Genomic DNA, 23,751 nt, shown 5'->3' with positions numbered 1-23,751 from the left:
ATGGGCCACCTCTCAGCGTCTCTGCGCAGCTGTATGACAGAAAATGGGAGAAGTGTATTCCTCCATGTCTTGTCCTTCCCAGGCCCGCGTAGAAGGACGGCTCCCTGCCTGGGCCTCCCTGCAGTACAGGGATGCCTGGTTTTCTCAAAAGAAGGAGACTGAGGCAAGCCAGTGCACTGGGGCCCACCACTGCGTGTGCCTCCATGGGCTCTCAGGGGCCCTCCCTCCCGAGTCACTGCAGCACACCAAGGGCCACTGTGGATCTGACAGGACTCGGGGTCTAGGAGGGAGTATGTCTGGGAAGACAGAACTGCAGACAAAACCTCCAGCCAACCAGAGACGCTCCACAAAGGTGGGAGAGGGTAACCAGCCTCGCAGAGGTGGACAACCGCACCCTTGTCCGCAGCCAAGCAGGGACTTGATTCACAGCTCCTGTGTTCATGACTGATTTGTCTTATCTTTATGACCAGAGGTGACTTCGGACTTTCTTCTCCCGGGAACCAGCCATTCGTTGTGTTCTCTGATCACCGCGTTCCTCAGAGGTGGCTCCCAGGATACCCGCAGGAAACGTTCCTGAGCTGCGGACCTGGCCGAAGGCTCGCTCCGCCGGTAAGAGACTTAAGGACGTTTCAGAGGAAGAGCTTACGAGGGACCGAGTCACCCGAGGTAAATGCTTTGACAAGGAAGTCTGTTCCCTTAGTCTCGGCCGGGAGGACCGAGCCTCCTGTTTTCAGTTTCGACAGCCCTTGTCACCAACAGGCCAGGCTCGGCTTGTCCTCTAGCATTAAACAAATGACTGGAAAGTCCAGGAGTTTGTGCAAGGATTAAAGGTTTATTCAGATGACCGGCATCTGGGGGTGACCAGGCTAAAATCATCCCCCCTTCTGATGCCTGTTCTGGGGTTTATAAAGGGGAAGAGGTGGGAAGATGAGGAGAGGGTCTTTGTTCTAAGAAAAAGTGGGGGAAGGGTCTGGGAGCAGCAGATGGTCTGAGTCAAATGTCAGGGTCCCGTGATGGATTGGAAACTTCAGTGTCACAGAGTCTGTGGTCAGCTTCAAGTCTTTGATGTCACCTCGAGGTTGGAGTCCTTATCTCCTCGGGAGAGCTCAGGGATAACAACCTTAGTCAGACATCAGAAATATACCTGACTTGGATTTCTAATGAGCATGAATGCAGTTTTCCTTTAAGTGAGAGGGGAGTTGACAACCAGCTCGGCTGTCTGCCTCTCTCTTATCTTTCCTTTGGGTAAGAAAAACAAGAAACCCAGTTTCAGTCCTTAATTGCAGGCGCACAACCTCTGACGTAAATCAGCATAAGGGGTGATCACATCTCCTGCAGCCTCTCGATTCTTCTGCTAACCTCAAGGAATTGATGATTATCAGTTCCCAAGTTAAGGGCTGACTGAAATTCTGCTGGATTTTAGTTACCCCAAAGATGGTTGTTTTTCTGGCTAAGGTCCCTTTCACCCTCATGTGCTGAATGTGCAGCCCAGGATGGGGTGTTCTTTGTACTTGAGGGCAAAACTCTCAAGCTCGCTGTTTTAGTCACTCGCATTACAGGTAGACTTGTTTTTCTGTCTGTCTCGATGTGGATAAGGCCCAGAAATGATTTTACTTGGTTGGGGATTAAAATTGTAAAACTATATGCAATTAGTGGAACAATTTCCACCACGACCCGTGCTCCTGAGTCTGCTGTCACTAACGTCATTGTGAGCAGCGAGTTCGTTTGAGGCTGCTAGAAAAGTGCATGGGCCAAGGGTTCTGGAGAGGCTCAGGGAAGGGCAGCTGTTTCCCATTCTAAAAATTTACATCATACCTGGATTTTCCTGCAGGAGTCACACATACTACACATAAAAATTTCTGTGCACCTGTCAGGGTGGAAGAGCTGTTAACATGGACAGGCGCTTGTGAGTGTGTCTGGGTGTGAGCTTTGTTTGTTCAACAAGTACAGGTTGAGGGTGTGGGGAGGGAGAAAGCTCTTTTCCCCTGTTGGAAAAATAGGATAATTTAATCAGGCCCCCTAGCCTTAGGTACAGTTGGGGGTGGTGTGGGCCATTCTTTGTAAGCAATTTGTGTGTGTGGGTGGGTGGAATTAGTGCGCAGCCATGCTCTCAAGCCTACGGCTCCAAGGAACTTTTGGCTGGTTATCTAGCTCATAGACCTGCGTTTGAGGGGTCTGGTGACCCAGCCTGGCATGTGAGGGGCCTGGGGACCCAGCCTAAGACTTGAGGGGTTTTTGACCCAATCTGGACAACAGGCTTGAGGGGTCTGTGTGCTCCAGATCCAGACCTATCTTGACACTGGCCCAGTCGGCAGGATTACCAGCAGGTAAAACAGCCTGACATTCCTCCAGCCCTCTTAGGTTCTCAGGCTGGGGCCTTGTAAATTAGACTAACAAAAGGCAGATTATCCAGAACAAAACAAGTATGTTTATTAACACGCGAATACTCGCGAATCAATAACTCAAAGGGATGATAGAATTTGGGGTCGGCGCACCTACCTTAATACAGGAAAGAGAAGGGAGGGAAAAGACACTTATAGAAGAGCAGAGGATGTTTTTGGACAGGTAAAGGGCCCTCAGGAGAATGAGAGAGAGTGTAGTGGGGTGTGGCAGGGTCTGCTGGGGGTGGTGCTGAATTCTCTCTGTGCAGAGAAGACCTGCAGTGGCTCCTGGGAGTGGATTTATGACAACTGAGTTTTTTTGGGAGACTCTGCTTTCAGACAGGTATGGGAATTCAGGAACTCAAATGCCTCTGGCTCAAAATAACTCTTGTGCTAAAATGGCATATCTTGGGGTGGCTGGCATGTCCTGATCTTCCTCAAGGGTCAAGAAATACGTGTTGAGTGTGTACAGTCCAGCTACTAGGACAATGCTAGGTAGACAAGCCCCCTGTTTTGGGGGTGACTCCAGAATTTCTGTGTCTGTGGGGCTTAAGAGTCCCTCTGTGTGATGAGCTGCTGGGTGACCTGTTCATCTGTCCATTCACCTATCCATCCATCTATTCATCCTTTCATACAACTATCCATGAACACATCTGTTGAACAATCAACACCACCATTTTTCCACCCATCCATCCATCCATCCACCCACCTTTCCATCCATCCATCCATCCAACCATCCATCCATCCATCCATCCACCCATCCACCCATCCACCCAATTATCCATCCATCCATCCATCCACCCATCCACTCACCTACCTATCCATTCATCCATCCACCTATCCACCCATCTATCCATCCATCCACCCATCCATCCATCCACCCATCTATCTACCCATCTACCTATCCATCCATCCATCCACCCATCCACCCATCCATTCACACATCTACCTATCCATCCATCCATCCACCCATCCATTCATCCATCCACCCATCCACCCATCCACCCACCTATCCACCCATCCATTCACCAATCCACCCATCCACCCATCCACCCATCCACCCATCTACCTATCCATCCATCCATCCACCCATCCACCCACCCATCTACCTATCCATCCACCCATCCATCCATCCACCCATCCACCCATCCACCCATCCACCTACCCATCCATCCATCAATCCATCCATCCACCCATCCACCCATCCACCCACCCATCTACCTATCCATCCACCCATCCATCCATCCACCCATCCACCCATCCACCCATCTACCTATCCATCCACCCATCCACCCATCTACCTCTCCATCCATCCATCCGCCCATCTACCTATCCATCCATCCATCCATCCATCCATCCATCCATCCATCCATCCATCCATCCACCCATCCACCCATCCACCCATCCACCCATCTACCCATCTACCTATCCATCCACCCATCCACCCACCCTTCCACCCATCCATCCACCTATCCACCTGCCCATCCATCCACCCATCCATCCATCCATTCATTCATTCTGGGGTTTGAGAGATATCGTGGTTCACTTGAGTGACACCTTCTCTTCCAAGGATAATGGGGTTACTCCTGCACATAAATGTTCCTTAGCAGCGGTATTCTTGTTGACTTCTTATGCGATGGCCTTGGCTTTATCATGACAATGTTAAGACTGCCACTTGGACACCCATGTTTCCACTACTACATCTAGCAGGATATATTTGCTAGGGGATCAGAATATGCCACTTTCGCATAAGGTATATTCTGAGCTGAAGGTATTGAGGAAGAGCTGTCACACAAGAGCTCTCTTGCCCACCCCTTTATGCCTAAAGACAGGACATACATTCCCTTTGTGAAGCTGACATACATTTCCATCTGTGAAGGTGTTACCCTCTCTGTTCCAGAAACACCAGAGACTGCACTGAGATGCATATGCAGAACAGTCTTACTAAACCACCCTTACCACTTTCTAGTCACCTTCCCACAATTTACCACTCCTAGGAGCCAGTCACTTCTGCACAATTTATTACTCTTTATTAAAATTGTATTTGAGCCCCTGGATCTAGCTGCTCCTTTGGGTTTCTCACTTTTCTGTGAAGACCTTGTGCACGTGAAATAACATTTGCATGCCTTTTCTTCTGTTAATCTGTCTTTTGTCACTTTAATTTGCAGGCTGCAGTTACAGAACTTTAGAGGGTCAAGATTTTTTCCTCCCTTATACTCTGTTCACTGCCTACGTTGACATTTTTGCATACACAGAGGGGCCATTTTTATCCTGTTTTATCCTAGCAGCAAGTTGGAAAATGGAGGTGAAAGTTTGGAGAACCGCTGTCACCTTGATCCTCTGGTCTTTTTTGCAGTCTAATTGGTATTTCAGGTGAGACTTGCAGAGTGTGAGTTTTACCAAGGGCTAGGTGAAGGGCCTGCAGGCAGGGGTGTGCTGGTAAATGATGTAGAAGTAGCTCTCCAGGAAAAATGCATGCACACATACATAGTTTATTATGTAAGCTGATACAAAGGATGTGTACCACACAATTAACAAAGGAAAATACTATATTACTCTTATCTGATAGACTAATAATACACAAGAGTCTTACTGTAAGTGACTCTCCAAAGAAAGGAAGCATGCACAGATACATACATTTATATAAACTGATATGAGGGGTGTGTGCACACAGTTACCCCAAAATAATAACAGATGATACCCTTCATTGGAAATTTCACATAGCCAACTGAGTGTCATGATGCTTTTGTTCATTTTTGCTCAACTCTTGGATGATTAGCCAAGCTACGGTTGCCATCGACCAATGAGTGTATTTCCCACGTGATGAAGCTTGGTTGGTACTTCTATTCCTTTAAGTTAATTAGTAAGACTACAAACCTGACTGTGAGAAAAACTCACTCATTCCTCAGTGATGGGTCAACCTCTTTGCTGAACTGGATAATTGTATTTAAATACCAAATTGTTTATGAATACTGCTATTTACTGTGTAACAACCACACACACACAGACACACACAAACACACACACACACACACACACACACACACACACACTTTTAAGTTTAATCTGCATTATTAACGTTTTCTCCGTCACTTTCATAAGTCTAGGCAGTTAACAAAAGAATAAATCAAGGCCCGCCAATTTCTGTCGTGTAAATCTTCCCACCATGGACAATTTCAGGCTAGTTTGTTGACCATGGAGTTGCGGGGCGGAGGGCGATGGCTCACCGTTAGTGTTTCCACCGTGCCTATACTATTAAATAACGGCAGGAGCAGAAATAACAGTAAAACGCAGTGCAATAACTAGAAGTGTTGAGTTTTGAGTATTCGTTAATATAACTTTGTTATTAATATAGCTTATTCAAGTGTAGGGTCTTAATTTAATTTCTGGTAATAGCTGCGTTGCACAACTGGTTCACGCAATTCCTGAAAATTTAACACTGGGCTTTGGTGAAGGGATAATCGAGTACCTACCGTTTGGGGGCACCAACCTTCACAAGGGTTGGGGTGCAGGTGGTGTTTGAAGCTTGACAGTCTTTTCCTCTGGAAACAAGATGGCAAGTTGATCCCTGTGAGATTCCCTGGCAGCCCTGCAGACAAGCTTGTTCACCAAATTAGTCTGAGGGTCTCAGTCCCCGGACCATTGAAGCCTGACCTGTCCCATCTGGGACAGGACTGGAGAGGGGAAAGGGTTCCGTCAGTGCTGCAGCTGGATGTTAAAAGACGCAGCAGTCATTTGAGAATGAGTCTAATTGGACTAATAACCAACAGGTCACCCCCATGGGTCCTGAGGATGGGGTTCCAGGCTCTGAGCCCTGGCCCTGTCCCCAGGCACGTCAGATTCCGTGAGGGGGTGCCAGAGGCAGAGGCATCATCGTTGCTGATGGTGGGTGCTGGGTGAACCAGCTGCTGCGTGCCACCTGGCAGACTCCACCTGGACGATTGCTGCACGAATGTCACGGGGCGGCTTAAACAACAGACATTTATCTCTCACGGTCCTGGAGGCTGAAGTCTGCGATCAAGGCGTGGCAGGGCTGGTTTCTCCTGAGCCTTCTCTCTTCGGCTTGTAGATCCCGTCTTCTCCCTGTGTCTTCACATGGTCGTCCCTCTGTGCATGTCTGTGTCCTCATCTCCTCTTTTTATAGCGACACCAGTCCTACAGGATTAGGACACACCCCAATGACTTCATTTTACCTTAATCACCTCCTTAAAGTCCCTGTCTCCAAACACAGTAACATTTGAGGTTCTGGGGGTCAGAGCTTCAACACAGGAGTTTTGAAAGGACACAGTTCAGCCAGTAACAGTGTCCCATTGGACACTGTAAGTGAGGGGACCTCATGGACAGGGTGGCTTTGGCATCAGATGGCCATGGGTGGAGGCTCTGGTCCTGCCCAGGCGTCCCCACCGAGCAGTGTGGACCTGATGCTCAGGCTGTGTCACCTGTGCAGGGCGTGGCTGGTAGTGCACAGTCACCTGCCTGCTTATCGTGAGAGCAAGTTGATGACTGTGCACAGGTATTTGGCACGCACATTGCAGATGTCCAAGGGCAGCAGCTGGGGTCACAGTTTAGCAGCACATGTCTCTTCCGGCTTCCTTCTGCCCTCAGTGTTTTGCGGGTTCTTTGAAGGAGACGTGTTTCTGTAAAAGGTCCGAGCAGGAAAAAGCCATCAGAGGTTGGAGAGTAAAGCAGAAAGAATGCAAATCCAAATTAACACTTCAATGTAAACCCAGTTTCAACCTAGTGAGAAGGTCCATAGTTAAAACTCATAGCCTATCTGGAAACTTGTTTCTAGCAAACAGAGGCAGGTGGGACATTTGCTCCAGGATTCTCTTAATCAAAGCAAAGAAAGATTTGGGGAAACCAAGATCTGGGCAAATACCCGGCATTATTTAGAAAAAGGCCCCAGTTTTTAACTCTTTACTTTTTTATTACCCAGATCCTCTTTTTTATAAGTCAGAAAGATTTCCTGCACCCGAGCCTGATATCCCAACAGATGGAGGCAGAGCAGCCACGGGGCCAGGCTGGGAGGTGTGGAGCCCAGTGCTCCCCCAGGCAGGGCCCTGAAAGGCTGTGCCATAGCCAGGAGGGGGGACCCTACACCTGTGAGATGCTGCAGCTGGAAGACCCCACACCCAGGAGACCCCACACGGGAGACCCTGCAGATTCACCGCTGCGCCCCTTTCCACAGTCCTGGATTGTGGGGTGGAGTTAGTGTGTGATCTGAGGGCAAGGGCTCCCCTGGAGGCAGGACACATGCTGCAGCCACTCCAGCAAAGGGGCTTTGTGGGCTCTTAGTGTGGGGGTGCCCCAGGTGGCTCTGGGCACCTCTCTTTCTCTCCCTCCCTCTCTCTCTCTCTCTCTATTCTGTGTGAAGACGAAGGGGAAAAACCCTTTCTCTACCCTCTTAGGTTCTGTGAACAGGGTCCTGCAAAATAAACTGACAAAGGACAGATGAACAGGGGAAAAGGTTTATTTCATATGCATGTGGTGGCCTCACAGAAATGAAATGAAAACCCCAAGAGATGGTCTCTTAAACAAAGGGTGACGTGTTTGTGGAGAGGGGACTAGACAAAGGAAGGGATCTGAGCTTCTCGGAGCCATAAATCATGTGTGTGTGTGTTGGGGGGGTAAGTATCTGGGGAAACTAAAGGGAGATGGGTCGTTGTAGGAGGTTTGTTCAGTGGATTCCTCTCGGTGAGTCTCTGGGCTGCAGAGCCTGCAGGTCGCCTTGGTGACTGGGACCAGAGCTCCTCACGTGGGCAGCTGTTTCTCAGGTGCCTTTGCCTCAGAACAGTCCTTATCTACCGTGGGTATTGGGGGGCACTTTCTGGTCCCCTGCATGTTTCTCAGGACCCCTCCTCCTCTCTCTCCCTCCCCCGTCCTCAGGAACCCATCTCCGATCTCCCCACAGCCCAGACCACCCTGTCCTCCTCCGGGGAAGTCTGTTGGTTCTTTTTTATTTCAAACCCATGCTCCCTGTGTAACCAGTACAAGTTTTCACCCTAAAAAACCTCTTTTCTTTCCTCGGGTTGCACAGGGCTTGCTTGCAATGGGCGGCCAGGTGAGCGCTGCCAGCAGCTTCCCGAGCCTGCGCTGTGGGAACGCCAACGCGGACTGGATGACCGGGCTGTGCCCCCAGCTGTGGGACGTGCCCCTCCACTACCTCTCCTTCCCAGGTGAGGGCGAGGTCGTCTCTGCATTCCCAAGCAGGGATGCCGGCTGCAGGATCAGTCCTGGGTGTGGGGAACCCCGCAAAACACACACACACGCGCACACACAGATGCACACATGTGCACACACATGCACGTGAGCACACAAATACACGCGTGTACACATGCATACATGCACACAAATGTGCTTATGCACAAGCATGTGCACGTACACACAGGTATGCACATTTGCACACATCTCCACGCACATGTGTACACACATCTACATGTATGCAGAAGCATATGCATGCACAAGCATGTACACACATGCGTGCACATATACATACACCTGTCCTTCTCTGTCTCCTTCATCTTGATTTGGCTGCAGAGGGCACGTGGTGCACCCCAGGACAGCACAGCTTTGGCAGCCATCACGGCTGAGGCATTAGTGGCTATGCTCCCTGCGACTGGTCTGTCCTTGCTTTGAGGACACCGGTGGGAGTTCCAGGCCCCTCACTGCTGCATTCATCATCCCCGTCAAAGGTGCATTGAGCATCTTCTGTGCTTGGAGTTCCAGTGTCAGGTTTGGCCCACCAGCAGGGCAAACTTAAATGCTCAGGGACTTCTTAATCAAATGAAGAATGCTTGACACGAGTCTATAGCAGCAAAGGCCACGGTGGCCACTGCAGGTATGGGGATCCCAGGGGGAGGGGCCATGGTGTCCCACCTGTGCCCATGAACTCGAGCACATGTGGTTCACCCTCCACCATGGTGTGGGTGAGCCTGGATCCCCACCGCCAGCACCGCGACTGACAGTCCCCGCTGCACCTGCGTGAAGGTGGGATGCTTTCTGTGGTGCTGCGCATGTGGCCCTCCAGCTACGAGGGGGCCGAGCTTCTTCTCAGCAGAGCCTGCCTTTGTGCCTGGGCCTCTCCTGCTGTCTGCGACCCATTCATGTGAGCCTGGACACTCAGTCAGACACCATTTCTCTCCGAGATGCAGTTTTGTGTGCTGGGGTTCGTTGCCTTGATGCCTATTGGGTTTCTCTGCTCACCACCCCAGGAGGCACCACAGCTCACAGGCTCAGCTGGGGGACATTCTGTTCTCTGGATCTGCCCAGCACCCCCACTGTGGGAAGGGCCAGTGCACACCTCAAGGAAGAAAGGTCCTGTCAAGTACCCTGAACAGTGAGGCCCTGGGGTCCTCAATGCTCTGTAAACAAGGAAGCGGGCTCTTCGCTCACCTCCTGGCCAACCTCAGGCCCATCAAGGAGCTCCAGCACCAGGTGTGGCCAGGTGCGGTTGGGGTAGGGCCACCTGAGGTGACCGGCAGGTGGGCCCAGCTGGGAGGAAGGCAGTTTGGAGGGGGAAGGGGGGACAAGCCTCCTCTGAAAAGGGGCCCAGTCTCGTCTCCCAGGAGACACTCCCCTTCCAACCTTCAGACATCCTGGTGGCAGAGGACCAGGCCAAGGGTCAGGCCAGCTGACCTGTGGCCCTTGCTGCTCCAGGGTGGTCTGTGGCTCAGCTCAGGACTTGGGGTTTCCCTAGACCTGCAGAATCAGATCTCCCCTTCAGCAAGATGTGCTGCTCATCAGACCTCCCCCGATGGCTGAGCCTCCTGTGGCAGGTTCTGGAAGGTGCCCAGCACGGCTTCCCCATGCTGCCCTCGGTTGTCCCCGCTGCCCGCAGGGCCAGCCGAGTGGGATCTGCCCTCCTGGCTCCCTATCTCGTTCAGCATGAGGAGGCTGGTCTTGAAATGCAACGTGGAGCAAGAGAGGGAGACAGGAAAGGGACGCAGTGGTGTCTCTTTCAAAGGAGCTCATAACCAGTGGGTTCAGGTGTGACATCTGCCCCTGCACACTCTATTCTTCATGCTTTATCAAGATGTAATTCACACACCACACAAGTCACCCATTTAAGGTGAACAATTCAGGGGCATCTAGTCCATCCACAATGTTGTACAACCACCACCTCTATCTAGTTCCAGAACATTCCCACCACCCCAAAAGGAGATCCATCACCATCAGCAGTCCCTCCCCCCTCCCCCCTCCATAGCCCCTGGTGACCACTAATCTGCTCCTGTCTCTGTGGATTTGCCTGTTCTGGACATTTCATGTAAATGGAATCACACACTGTGTGGTCTTCTGTGTCTGGTCTCTGTCACTGAGCATCATGTGTTCAAGGTTCTTCCACGTTGCAGCAGGTGTCAGAGCTTCACTCTTTTCATGGCTGTGTAATATTCCACTGTGTGGGTGGACAACATTATGTTTATACGTCCGTCTGTTTTTGTTTCTGTTTTTTGGGTTTTTTTACCATGGTTGTTGAATCGTGTGCATCCATCTGTCCCCCGAAACATTGCCAGTCAGCACTCTCCCCACCAAAGCAATCCATGTCCTGACTTCTTCCACTCCAGGTTCCTTTTGCCTCTTCTAGAACTTTCCACCGAGGAAATCCTACAGAATATACTCAGGTATCTGCTGCTTTCACTCAGCAATGCTGTTGAGATTTGTCCATGTGTTTGCTGACCCTGTTGGTTCTCTTCCAGAATTCTATAACCTTTAAAAAGACATTTAAATCTTTGATTCATGCACTTATTTTGGTGGAGCAGGATCTGATCTGTACTTTTTCCGGAGAGCTGCCAGTTGTTCTGCCACTTAGACTCCCCCAACGGCCTCAATCCTACCACTCGAATGGCCTGGCCGTGCGGTGCTGTCAGGACTTCAGAGAGGAGAGACCTCCCTGGGTCAGGCCTGGGCCTGAGGCACGACTAGGTGTAATAACACCTGATACAGTGGGGAGAATGGTGTCACCTGAGAATGGGACCTTATGTGGAAAGAGGGTCTTTGCAGGTATAATTAGTTGAGACCATCCTGAATTAGGGTGGCCGTAAATCCAATGACAGGTGTCCTCATAAGAGACAGAATAGGAGACACAGACACAGAGGAGAAGCCACGTGAAGATGGAAGCAGGGACTGGAGTGATGCGGCCACAAGCCCAGGGATGCCTGGAGCCACCAGGAGCTGGAAGAGGCAGGAAGGATCCTCCCCCAGAGCCTCTGGAGGGAGCACAGCCCTGCCACACCTGGATGTCACACTTCTGGACTCCAGACCGAGAGGGCATAAAGTCAGTTGTTTTAAGCCCCCAGTGTTTGGCTGTGTGCTGGTCTGTCATCCCTAATACGGAAGGCCCGAGTCCCTGCATGTGGGGACGTGCAGTGTCTGGCAGCCCGCCCACTCCCAGCTCAGCATCCGATGCCCCTGGACACCTCAGGATCCCTCCCAGCTCTCCTGCCCACTAGCTGATTTTCATGAAGGGAGCGTGTCTTCACTCCATCACCTGATACGAGGCTGCCGTTCATCTCTTTAATGCCTCTGCCTTTTGGAAATCTCAGCTATACAAACAACGTTTTCAGTGTAAAGAGCTTATTTTCAGGTAGAATTCCGGAGCTGCAGCCCCTTACTAAACTGCTGTCCCTGTTATGAAGGGCGAGGAGGTCCCAGCTCCCCTTCCTCGCACTCCCCCTGCTGAGAGGGGGCGTCTCAGATGGCACAGCACAGTATGGGGTGTGTGGGGTGGGCTGGTGGCTGCAGCCCTGCTGGGAGACATCCGTGGGATGCAGGTTTGCAGGAGCCGTGGTGTTGACGGCCCCGTCCCAAGGCAGCAGGAAAGGGTAAAAGTGAGTTTGTCTACACCGCTTAGAAATCACTACGATGCTGTATGGCTGCTAATAATTTTAAATATATGATTTGTATCAAAATTTACCACTTAGAAAGCACAATGAAAAACTACCCCCTCCATTTACAACAGCAATAAAATATAAAATGCGTAGAAATAAGTTGAACAATTTGCCGCATGTAGATACAGAAAACAGGCGCCATCGGTAAGGAATGTGGAAGATGTAGATGGACAGAAAGACACGTCCAGACCCTGGGAGGGAGCTCCCCGTGGGCAGAGACCTCCCACCCCAGACTGTCCCCCAGCCCCACACAGGCCCTCCGGAGACGCTTCTCTCACCCGACGCAATAACCCTCAAGTTATCTGTATTTAAAAATGTTAAGACTATCTAGAAAACTTTGGGGGGGGAGGAGTAAGAAAGGAGATTTGCTGTGAGAGCCACTGCTATATATTAATAAAGCTGCAGCAATAATTAAAACACCATCACACTGATTCCATAGGCCAAGGGATCAGAATGTGGAATTTAAAAGTGGATATAATTCTAAGAACTTAATACAGTCACAAGAAGACATTTCAGATCAGTGGACGGAAACGCCAAGTGAGATGCTTGCCTTTTATTTTGCATCTAAATGTGTTACCGGATGTTTAAAGATCAAAATGGTAAAATAAGAGAGTTCTGTGACAGTATAGAGGCAAATCTGTGGTCAGCCTTTCTAAGGATGATAGTAAATGCAAAAGCCACAGAGGAAAAGACAGATTTGACTTTATAAACAAAAATTTAAATCTTCCTTCCTTAAGAAACTGTATACACAAAAGTTAGAGACAAAAGTTAGCTCTTACAGCAGAGGCCATGGGAAGTCCCTGCGGTCACTGAATAATGTCTTAAAGATGTTCGTGTCCTGATGCCTGGAGTCTGTGAACACATGACCCTGTGGCCGATGAGTCTGAAGTTGCAATCAAATAGAATAGCTGAGATGAGGGAGAGTCCTGGCTTTAACCGGCGGCCCGAGGTCCTCACAGGGTCCTCAGAGGAGGAGGCAGGACGGTCAGACTCAAGAGAGATTAAAGATGGTGCACTACAGGCTTTGCAGATGGAGGAAAGTGCCACATGCCCTGATGCTGGGTCTCTGGAAGCTGGAAAAGGAGGAAATGGCCTCCCCTGGAGCCTCCCGGCCCTGCCACAGCCTGACCCTAACCTTAGCCCTGCGATGCATTTTGGGTGTGTGGCCTCCGGAACCATAAGGTGATTCCACTGTGCTGTTTTAACCTGGTCACTGTGGTCATTTGCTGCAGCAGCCGCAGGACACTCGGCACCAGAAGGCCCCCTGAGGACCAGGCACTCCTGACGCTGTTGGTTTGCAGCTGAGTCCCTCCCCAGGGACTTCAGTCCCATCCCCAGGCAAGCTGCACCTGCAAGGGGCACAGAAGGGACCCAGGACACAGATCGTCCCTCTCTTGCTTCATGAGCAATTCCCACTAACCTATCCCTGGGAGCCTGTCTCCACCCCAGGAAACCCAGCCCATGGCCGACTTGAAACAATACGTCTCCACTCACACAACACGCCCAGGGATGCTGGCTTGGCACAGAAAGAGATTTTACAAACCCACACCAGGAATGAGGGCTCCCCAGGGCAATACGGGAGATTCTCTGGTAGAGGTGTGGCTGGTCCCGGGAGGTGGGGCGACAAGCAGCTCGTGCAGTATGCAGAGTCGCCTCCCTGCCCCCAGATTAGGCTCGTCTCGCTGTTCTCAGTTCACGCTCTTACTTGCTGCGGGAGGGGCACTAGAGTCTCAGTAGAAGTCACCGTCCTGCCTGTGCCCTTGCTGTGGACCCAGGACCCTTGGGTCTGAAGGTGCCCTCCCTGGGGCCCACTCTGCCCATACAGGCCCTGCTCACTCCCTGCAGCTTCCAGACCTCACACCTTTGCACAGGCAGCACCTTGTGTATGGCCATGTGTGAGCTCTTAGACACGTGCACACTGGCGCACACATGCACAGTCATAGACATGCACGAGCACACACACATGCACATGTACCTGGAAACACGCACAGACATGCACGCACACAAGCCCACACGCACATTCACACACATGTACATGCATGAGCAAACATGCAAACATGCACACAGACATACACACAGACATGCACACACAAATATACATATACACACATGCAGACATAATGCACATGTTCACACATGCAAATAGACGCATGTGCATACACAGACACATTCACACCCATGCACACCTATGCACGTGTTCACCTTTACATGGGAATGACGTGTGAACAGAGAAACGTGCACACAGACACATGGACACATACACATTCGCACACGTACATGCATGCACAAACATGCACACATGCACATTTCTCCACCCAGAAGGCTCCTGCTCTACCCTTCTCCCGCTGTACTGCGCTCCCCCCGCCTCCTCCCTCAACCATGGAGCCCTGGCCAGATGGCCTGACTGTGGTTTCTGCTAGACCGTGTGCCTCATCTATTTCCTTGTACGTGATTTGGCACATCTGTGGAGCAAGTTTTGTCCTTGGAAGCCCCTCCACAGGGGGAGTTTCCTTGTCTTCTTGGAGCCCCCGGGAATGTCTAAAGGACTGCGCCCCTCCCTTCGCCTCCCAGGACAAGCTCACGGAGATCTCGGAGTGGCTGGAGAAGCACCCCCGGGAGGTGGTCCCCCTAGCCTGCAGGAACTTTCAGGGCCTGAGCACGGACCTGCACGAGTACCTGGTCACTTGCATCCAGAACATCTTTGGGGACATGCTGTGCCCACGGGGGGTGAGCGTCCCTCCCACATCTCTCCTGGCGAGGGTGGGGGGTGTCATCTGCAGACTAGACTAGCTCCCTGGGCCCCCCCCAGGTGTGATCCCAAGATCATCCTGGTGCGTGTGGGGCTGTGTAGTGGGGTCTTCCTGCCTCCTACGTGCAGAGTGGGCCCAGCTGGCCTGGTGGGGATGGCTGCACATGGGAAGTTTGCTCGATGGCAGCAGCAGTGATAGTGGAGTGTCACAGACAGCAGCGAGGGCCTCAAGGCGGGTTCACAGCTGTGTCTCCTACACCTCAGGCTGTGCCCGTTACTAGTTCAGAAGTAACTGCAGGGTCGTGATACTCTGCATAACCTGCGGTTGCTCTCTGTGTGGGTCTCCTGGGGCCTCCTGTGAACGGCAGGGATGTGTCTGCCTCGCAGCTGTGGACCCAGGGGTCTGAGATCAGAGGCCACAGGGCCACACTCCCCTGACCGCGCTGAGAGAGGGGGCTCCAAGCCTTGCTCCAGCGTCTGGAGGCACCTGGCTTGTGGCAGGATCCCTCCAACTGGACACGGCATTCTCCCCGTGTCCAATTGTCCCCTTCCTATAAAGACACCCTCACAGGACTTAGGGCCACCCTACTGCACAGTGATCTCAGCGAATCACATGTGCAATGGCCTTGCTTCCACATAAGGTCCCGCTCTGAGATACCGAGGGTGAGGACTTCCAGTGTGAATGGGAGAGACAGCTCACTTGGCCACACAGTTCCATCATGTGCTGATTTTCCCCTTTTCCATGGTGGCGATGGGCGGGTGCTCTCCCCTAGTCTCCAGGAAGCCGAGAAGTTAAATCTATGTCCATTTTTGGTCGAGGTTACCATTCATTTCAAACCATTTTATGGGTGGCATTTCTCCAAGGACGTCTTTAAGGCCAAGGAGAGCATCCCAGCCCGCGGGTTTTGGTGATAAAATAGAGACGACGGTGGTGCCATGAGCCCGCAGGACGTCCTGTTATGTAGAGTTCCCAGAGGAGGCGTGGGGTCCCTGCCCTCCCACCCTCTCTGCCTGGGGTCCTGACAGAGGACAGGCCTTGCTGTGGAGACCCCTCAGTAAAATGGGAGTCTCCGCCTCGGGAGACACTTTCTGTCCTTTGACAGGGACATCTGCAGTGGAAACCAACCTTCCCTGTTGTTGGAATCGCTAACAGAGGTCTCAGAGCGGGTCCTGGGGGCTTGGGGTGGGCATCGTGGGCTGTGGGTGCCTCTCACTTGGTACCCAGAAACTCTGTCCCTTCCAGGAGGTGCCGACGCTGCGCCTGCTGTGGGCACGGAGCCAGCAGGTGATCATCTTCTACAAGGACGAGGACACCGTGAGCCGGCACAGGGAGCTGTCACCGGGGGTCTGCTACTGGTGGGGCAACAAAGTGAAGGTGCAGGAGCTGATCCGCTACCTGGAGGGCATGAAGAGCTGCGGCCGCCCAGGTACCTGGAGCTACTCCTGAACAGGGCCAGACTGAGGCCAGTGACACACTTCTGCAGTCTTGGGGGCACGTTTGCTTTCAGTTTTGAGTGAAAGAATTTTAAAGGTGATACATGTGTGTGTGTGTGTGTGGTGTGCACATATGTATATGCACATGTGCATGTCTACATATATGTTCACATGTGTGTGTGGACACACATGCTCACACATGTACATACGCATGTGTATACATGACAGTACTTCAAAAAATTGTCTTTCAATTCAGTTTTCCCAAGACCTTTTTGAAGTGTGATGTGTGCACACGTACACACATACACATCACACCAGTGCTGAGGCGTGGGAAGCTCTCACTCCCTCTCAGTCCCACATGCCCGTTTCTGCTCGGCAGCTGCTAGTCTGCAGCTCCAGGGTACAAACACGAGCACTCCATATTGATCTGCAGTGTCAGAAACACGCCACAGATGCCATAGCACACACATGCTTACGAAGGACTGGTATTTGATGCACATGTGTATACACCACGCGCTTGCTAAGTCCTGTACAGACCTGAGCATGTTAGTCTCAAAGCATCCTGTGCAGGACACAGTCCTTTTTGCAGGTGAGATGCGAGGCCCTGGCCCTGGCCCCTGAAGGTGCCACCTCGGCTCACGCCCTCTGTCTCTCTCAGCTTATCTCCGTCTCTCTGTCTCTCTCAGTTTATCTCTGTCTGTCTGTCTCTCTGTGTTTATCTCCATCTCTCTGTCTCTCTCAGTTTATCTCCGTCTCTCTGTCTCTCACAGTTTCTTTGTCTGTCTCTCTCAGTTTCTTTGTCTCTCTGTCTCTCTTGGTTTATCTCTGTCTCTCTTTCTCTCCGTCTCTCCATCTCTCTCTCCATCTCTCAGCCTCTCCCAGTTTGTCTCTCTCTATCTCAATCTCTGTGTGTCAACATCTCTCTTCTGCTATCAAGTTTAACATCTTATTTGGTTCTGACCTTCCTCGCTGCTCATCTGTGTGTAGCTCATGCATGTGACATGATTTGACGAAACCCCACCCAGAGTCCTGTTTTGCACCATGGTAGGTGACACGCATTGTGCAGAATCTTCCAGGCCCCCAGCCCCTCACACGCTCAGTGTCCCCACGTCCTTTCCCAGTGGCCGCGCCTGGCCTCTGCCCTGAGTGACGACTGGCATGGGATTCGCGTGTTTTTGTGCATTTCTTTTTCCATTTGCCTGTTTTATCCACTGCGTTTCCCTTTTTCTTAGTGGTTTGTCAGACTTCGCTGGACTTGTTGGGTCTCCAGGGACCTGGGGCACCATCATTCTCACTATGAACCAGTAGCAGGTGGCCTGGTGCCTTGTGTGCTGTTGCTTGGGCCACACTTAGCAAACACCTCTGGCCTTTTCCTCTGAGCCAGCGTGATCTACAACTGCATTTGAAACAAACCCAGCACTGACCTGTCATGCTAACACCATGCGAGTGTTATCCCTGTCTGCCCAAGCCAGTAATGTGACGGGCCAGAGGGGCTCCACAACTGGGTGCAAGGACACCTGACGGAGGGACAGAGGCACAGAGGGACCGGGGCTGGAGGGCTGTAGACGCCAGCCAGCATAGGCTTCCTGCAGCCGGCTCCACCTGCCCCAGTGTTTCCACTAAAACCGTTCACCTTGGTGGGTTTTGTGCTCAGTGCTGCCCTTCTGTGGTTCTTTGATCAGTGGTTTGTCTTTACAGAAAGGAGTTCCTGCTTTTGTGGCCATTTTGGTCAGTGTTGTCAAGCACAGTGATGAGAAACTTTACAGAGGATGGGATTTCGGGGGGGAGGAATGCGGTCCCAAACCTGGCTGGACGTTGGAATCGGCTGGTCCTATGTCATGGGTGGGGCCCAGGATGTTTACAGGGATGAGGTACCCCAGGTGGCCCTTGGGGTTGAGTGAGTAGACAGTGTGCTGTATCCACACAGTGGAATACTATGCAGCCATGAAAAGGAACGGGGCTCTGACACCTGCTACAGCGTAGATGAACCTTGAACACATGATGCTCAGTGACAGACGTCAGACACAAAAGACCACACAGTGTAGGATTCTACTAACATTAAATGTCCAGAACAGGTAAATCCACAGAAACAAAAAGCAGGTTGTCAGGGGCTGGGGAGGGGGAATGAGGACTGACTGCTAACGGGTATGGGGTCTCCTTTTCAGGTGATGAGAATGTTCTGGAACTAGTTAGAGGTGGTGGTTGCACATATAGTGAATGCACTAAAACCCACCGAATTGGTCACTTTTAAATGGTGAATTTATAGTATGTAAATTTCACCTCAATTTTTAAAAAACCCACTGGGGTCCGTCTGGTGCAGCAGCTTTGCAAACCACATCTTGGGTCCTTCAGAGGCAGGAATCCCAGGCCTGCAGCAATGAAGGGCCCCGCACAGCACAGGGTTAGGGTTGGGCTGGATCAGCCCCAACGTGCTGCTGTTCACACTGCAAAGCGTGACCCAGGAGAGATGGGTCCTGAGGGAACAGCACAAAACCAGGCACCACAGACCAGGAGCAGCTGTCTGCTGTTTTACTATCTCGCCCTCTCACGTGTATGTAATTGACAAGGTTCGAGACTTTGGAGATAAGAATGAAAAACCATTTGCAGAGAACTTTATTCTCTTAAGGTTCCAGAGGTCAGAAATCCACAAAAGGTGTCACAGGACTGGTTCTTTCAAGGCTCCAGGGAGAATGGGTTTCCTTGTCTTTCCAGCCTCTGGAGGCTACAGCAGGCCTTGGCCTAGGGCCCCACATCGAGTCTCCTTTTCTCCACCTATTTCCTTCTCCATGTCACCTACTCTTCTTCTGTATTCAAATCTTCCTGTCCCCCTCCTATAAAGACACTGTGATGACACTGGACCTGCCCAGATAATCCAGAACAATCTCCCATCTCAGGATCTTCAACTGAATCTCATCTGCAAAGTCTCCTTTGCCGAGTAAAGTCACATATTCATATGTTCCAAGTATTGAGACATGCACAACTTTGGGGACATAATTCTGTACACCACATGGGGATTAGGATGTGGACATCTTTGGGGACATTATTCTACCACATGGGGATTAGGACGTGGGCATCTTTGGGGACATTATTCTGTCTACCACATGGGGATTAGGATGTGGACATCTTTGAGGCCAATGGTCAGGCCAGCGTCCTCTGTAACGAAGTCCAACTAATATGAGGCCTCTGCTGAGCATTGTGCCGTCAGAACTCTAACTTCTGAAATGAGTATGGGGAAGACAAGCGGGTGACGGTGGCAGTGTGAGACGGGACATATGCAGCAGCGTGCGTGTGTCGCATAATTGCTCTACCACTTCCTTATTTCAGGCGGGTTGTTTGTGGCTGGCATTAACCTTACGGAGAACCTGGAATACATCCTGGTGCATCCGTGTGAGTCCCTGCAGAAGATGACGGTGCCCGAAGTGCCGTACCTGAGCACCTGGGTCCGAGCGCAGTGCCCAGGGCCGGGCTCACGGTGCACCAACGTCATCGCGGGTGACTTCATCGGCGCGGACAGTTTCGTCAGTGACGTCATCAGACTCAACGAGAAGCTGCTTTGGTGCTGACGAAGCTCAGTACGGGGCGGGTCCAAGATTCAACCATAATCCTTCAAGTATCGCGCTCTTGTTTCGGCCAAGTACCGGTGAGAGCAGGGGTCTGGGAGTTTGGGGCGAGGCCAGCATGGCCTCCTGCCACCTGCCCTCGTTACCCTCCAGTTTCGACGCGGGATGGAGTCAACGTACATGCTGATGGCTAAAGATGACTACGCGGCAGCACCTTCAAAGGAAGACGCGACTCACCTGTAAACGTGGGCTTCTCCCACCACCGCGGCCGTGGCGTGGGTGCTAATGACAACCCTCAAGTGTGTCCTTCACCTGACCACTTTCGAGAGCACCACAGTGCAGTGACGTTTGAATAGTGACAAGGCGCTCCTTAAAGTGCTCACGATTGTGATGCTGGCGGAGTAGGACTAAGGGGGTTGAAATCCTACCGAGAAACACATTTTTTTAAAAGAGAACGAGGGTTACCTATTTTTAATTCTGATGAAATCACAGACTGTTCCCCTAGGCCAAGGGGATTCTTGGGTGCTCGCTGGTTTTGCTTTGGCTTTTCCAGCTGTTCATAGGAACAAATTTAATGAGATGTTTGAGGACTTACACAGATGGGGATGACGGGCCGTGTACGAGATCGGTGTCGAACACACGCTCCTCACGTGTCCCCTGGGCCTCCCTGTGCTGTTCTTATGTGCAGGAGTAAGAACACAGGTGTGAGCGGCACAGCACAGGTATTTTGGGCCCCCGTGCCACAGCCATGCTGTGACCTCGCTGTCACAGCTGTTTCTCACGTCTTCTCTCTCACCTGCCACTTCCAGTAACCTTCCTGGGCCTCCTCTGTCCACCCATCTCTCCCTCCAGGTGAGAGGCTGCGCTGCCTCCGCCAGGTGTCCCCAGTTGCCGGCTGAGATGCAAGCCCACCTGTCCTTCCTGCAGTCCCACCCTCTCTGCCTGCCAGTAACTCTTCCCTTTCCTCCAAGGCCACGGTGGGTTTGTCAGTTTTCCAACGTTTCTGCCTGTTCTGTGTTTTCTTAGATTACATTTTTGTCTGTTTGGCACCTTTCATCACAGGGCCGGCTGTATTAACTACATTTTCCTATTTCAAATTCTGGATGCTCTGGCATTTGGGGGCCTTACAGATGAGAAAAGAGACTGCCCTTCCCAGGGCCAGCAAACTCCTGAAGGTAGCCAGCGACCCGCTCAGGAGCACCCTGCTCCTGTGCCGCCCCTTTTCCTAATTGTCACACACCCAGCCAGTATCTCCCTGCCCTCAGTCACCTCAGGGCTGGGTATCAGGCCAGCAGAGGACCCCCAGCAAGAAGCCCACTGTGGTTTTCCAAACTCACCAGCCCCGAGCTGTCCACGCAGCCTGCCTTCCCCTCCTGTGGAAGCTCCAGCAAAGGCTGTGACCCAGGCTCTCCGTCGCCCCTTCCTGCCTCCTGACACACACCAGGGCTTTCCTCACAGCCCCGTGTGCGGTGACGGGCCCATCCTCTTGATTAATGTAGTAATTTCTTCTTTCAGTGGCATTGGCCTGTGTTGGCAGTTGATCACCTCCAAACTTAAAGGCCAACGGGTACAAATGAGACTCCCCCACTGTGGCCTGCCGTCCTTGGGTGATGTGACATTTTCCAAGTGGGTTTTTGCTTTACTTCCCAATACTGAGGGGTCCAGGTTTCACAAACCCCAAAATCACAGAAATACCTCCTTCTGTACATCTAGTTTTTCAGAGCTGGTGGTTTAAATTCTCAGCCACATAATGGATACCAGACATAAGTTTTCTTCCAGTTCCCTTGTAAGAGGGTACCCAGCAAGGGATTCTTGTTTGTCCATGTTCTGGAACAAGACAGGTTTTCTTAGGATAGTCTTGAAAATAATTCTTTAATCTACGTTGACGTGTGTTGTTTGGAATCCAATTAGTCGTTCTCCAGAGGAAAATCTGCTTATACTTTCGGTATCCAGTTGCGATGATTCTATGAAGGTACCTGAAATCCAGGAGGACAAACTCATGGGCCACCACCCACTGGCTACCTCAGACCCATGAATTTCCTGGATCCAGCAGCCCAAAGCTTGATGCTCAGGAAGAACACGATGGAGATGAAGGAACACGTTTAAGGATAAGTCTGTGACACTGGCCAGTGTTTCCACTAAACCCGTATCATGATTCCGTCGTCTGTGCTATTCAGCATGACTCGTTTAATTCCAGAGATTAAAAGAAATTAAAGTCAAATGTCTTTACGGGTTTTTGTGACCATGTAAACAGCCAAGACAATTTTGGTAGATTTCAGAATAATCCATGGGAAGAATCTAGAAAATGTTACCTTGATCGAACACTTTTTTCAGATCACAGAGTTAAAAGAAAACAATAAAATCTTGCCTCTCTCCTCCTCAGGTTACTTTTGTCATAGAAACTCAAGGATTGGGTCAAAGTTTTGAGTTTTGCATGATTTAAGCTCCTCCATGGGGACATTAAGTAAAGATTGTGTATTGAATTTTAAAGACGAACTTCTGAAGCTTTTGAGTTCAAAGAGACATGCTCTGTCAGAAAGAGCTTTCCGGCGGGGAGGGACTCCATTGCTCTGTGCACAGAACGCCAGCCCCGTGCAGGGCTGAGTCTGGCCCACCTTCCCGCCTTCATAGCAGACAGTGCAGCTTCTGTGTCACTACCCGATAACGTTTGCAAGGGGACCTATGTGACACGGGTACACCTCGGGCTCTCTCGCAACGCGTCACGTGACAGATCCGGGAGAGGGGCCCCCATGGGGATCAGCCCAACGCAGACCCCCTCCTCTGAGTCCTGCTTTCCTCCCACCCAACGGGGTTTGTTCTCAGGACCCCAGTGCTCTGGTACAGCCAGATTGAGGAACTGGGAAGGGACAGGCCCAGCAGCAAAGCAAGGAGACTGGAGACACTGGGAGCTGGGAAGGATGGGGTGCTACACCTGTGCCTATCCCACACGAAGCCCACCACCCACTGTTCTGGGCTCCCTGAGACACCCACCATCTCCTCTGGGCTGCATGAGACCCCCACCCCCTCCTCTGGGCTCCCTGAGACCCCCCTCTCCCCTCTGGGCTCCCTGAGACACCCAACCCTGTCCCCTGGGTTCCCTGAGGCCCCCACCCTCCCCTCTGGGCTCCCTGAGACCCTCTCCCTTCCCACATGAAGGCCCCTGTGTTGCCGAGCTCCTTGCAGGGGGTCTCTCACTGGGCTGTGCCTGAGGCAGCAGTGGGGGCCACGCTCTCCCTCAGTGTCTGAGTCAGGGTGGAGACCACGAGAGTGGCCAGGTGGGTGCTGGAGGACAGCCAGGAGACCAGACCCCGTGCGGCCATTCCTGTGTCACCCAGACAGGGAAGACTTGGACAGGACCAGACACAGTCTGGAGCCAGACCTGGGAGGACAAGCTGGCCTTGCAGATGGGGAGAGGTCTCGGGAGCCATCTGGCCCTGCAAGTCCCAGGAGGGGGTGTCTGGGAGAGCTCCTAGGAGCACAGTGGGCACAGCCCCGGGATGGCCACAGGCTGGCAAGCGGTGGGCTGTACCCCACGAGCCCCCAGGAGGCACTGCCCAAGCACGATGCTTCACAGCCCACAGAGGAGTCTCCAAAGTTGCAGTGAAGTGACTCCTCCACAGCAGAGCCCAGTGAACCAGATGGGCTGGGGGAAGCACCCGTCTCCAGCCACCAAGTCCTGAGGCCTTCAGTGGTCTCCTCACCTACTGGTCCCTGTCCCAGACGAGGGGGCTGTTCTGCTCCAC

General features: G+C 51.9%; 1 protein-coding gene across 1 annotated transcript; it reads left to right on the top strand.

Annotated features, from left to right (window-relative positions):
• Positions 1 to 8,430: 8,430 nt before the first annotated feature.
• LOC134368982 (PI-PLC X domain-containing protein 1-like) lies at positions 8,431 to 20,011 on the top strand. The gene is made up of 7 exons (XM_063085212.1): positions 8,431 to 8,557; positions 9,369 to 9,486; positions 9,593 to 9,825; positions 10,038 to 10,228; positions 14,837 to 14,992; positions 16,258 to 16,441; positions 19,773 to 20,011. Exons 1-7 carry the CDS (start codon positions 8,431 to 8,433, stop codon positions 20,009 to 20,011), a joined length of 1,248 nt encoding a protein of 415 aa, XP_062941282.1.
• Positions 20,012 to 23,751: the final 3,740 nt, after the last annotated feature.

This window comes from Cynocephalus volans, chromosome Y (assembly GCF_027409185.1).
Source record: "Cynocephalus volans isolate mCynVol1 chromosome Y, mCynVol1.pri, whole genome shotgun sequence".
NCBI lineage: Eukaryota > Metazoa > Chordata > Mammalia > Dermoptera > Cynocephalidae > Cynocephalus > Cynocephalus volans.
Note: the sequence above shows the minus strand (reverse complement) of the source record. Positions and strands in the feature narration are given on the sequence as shown.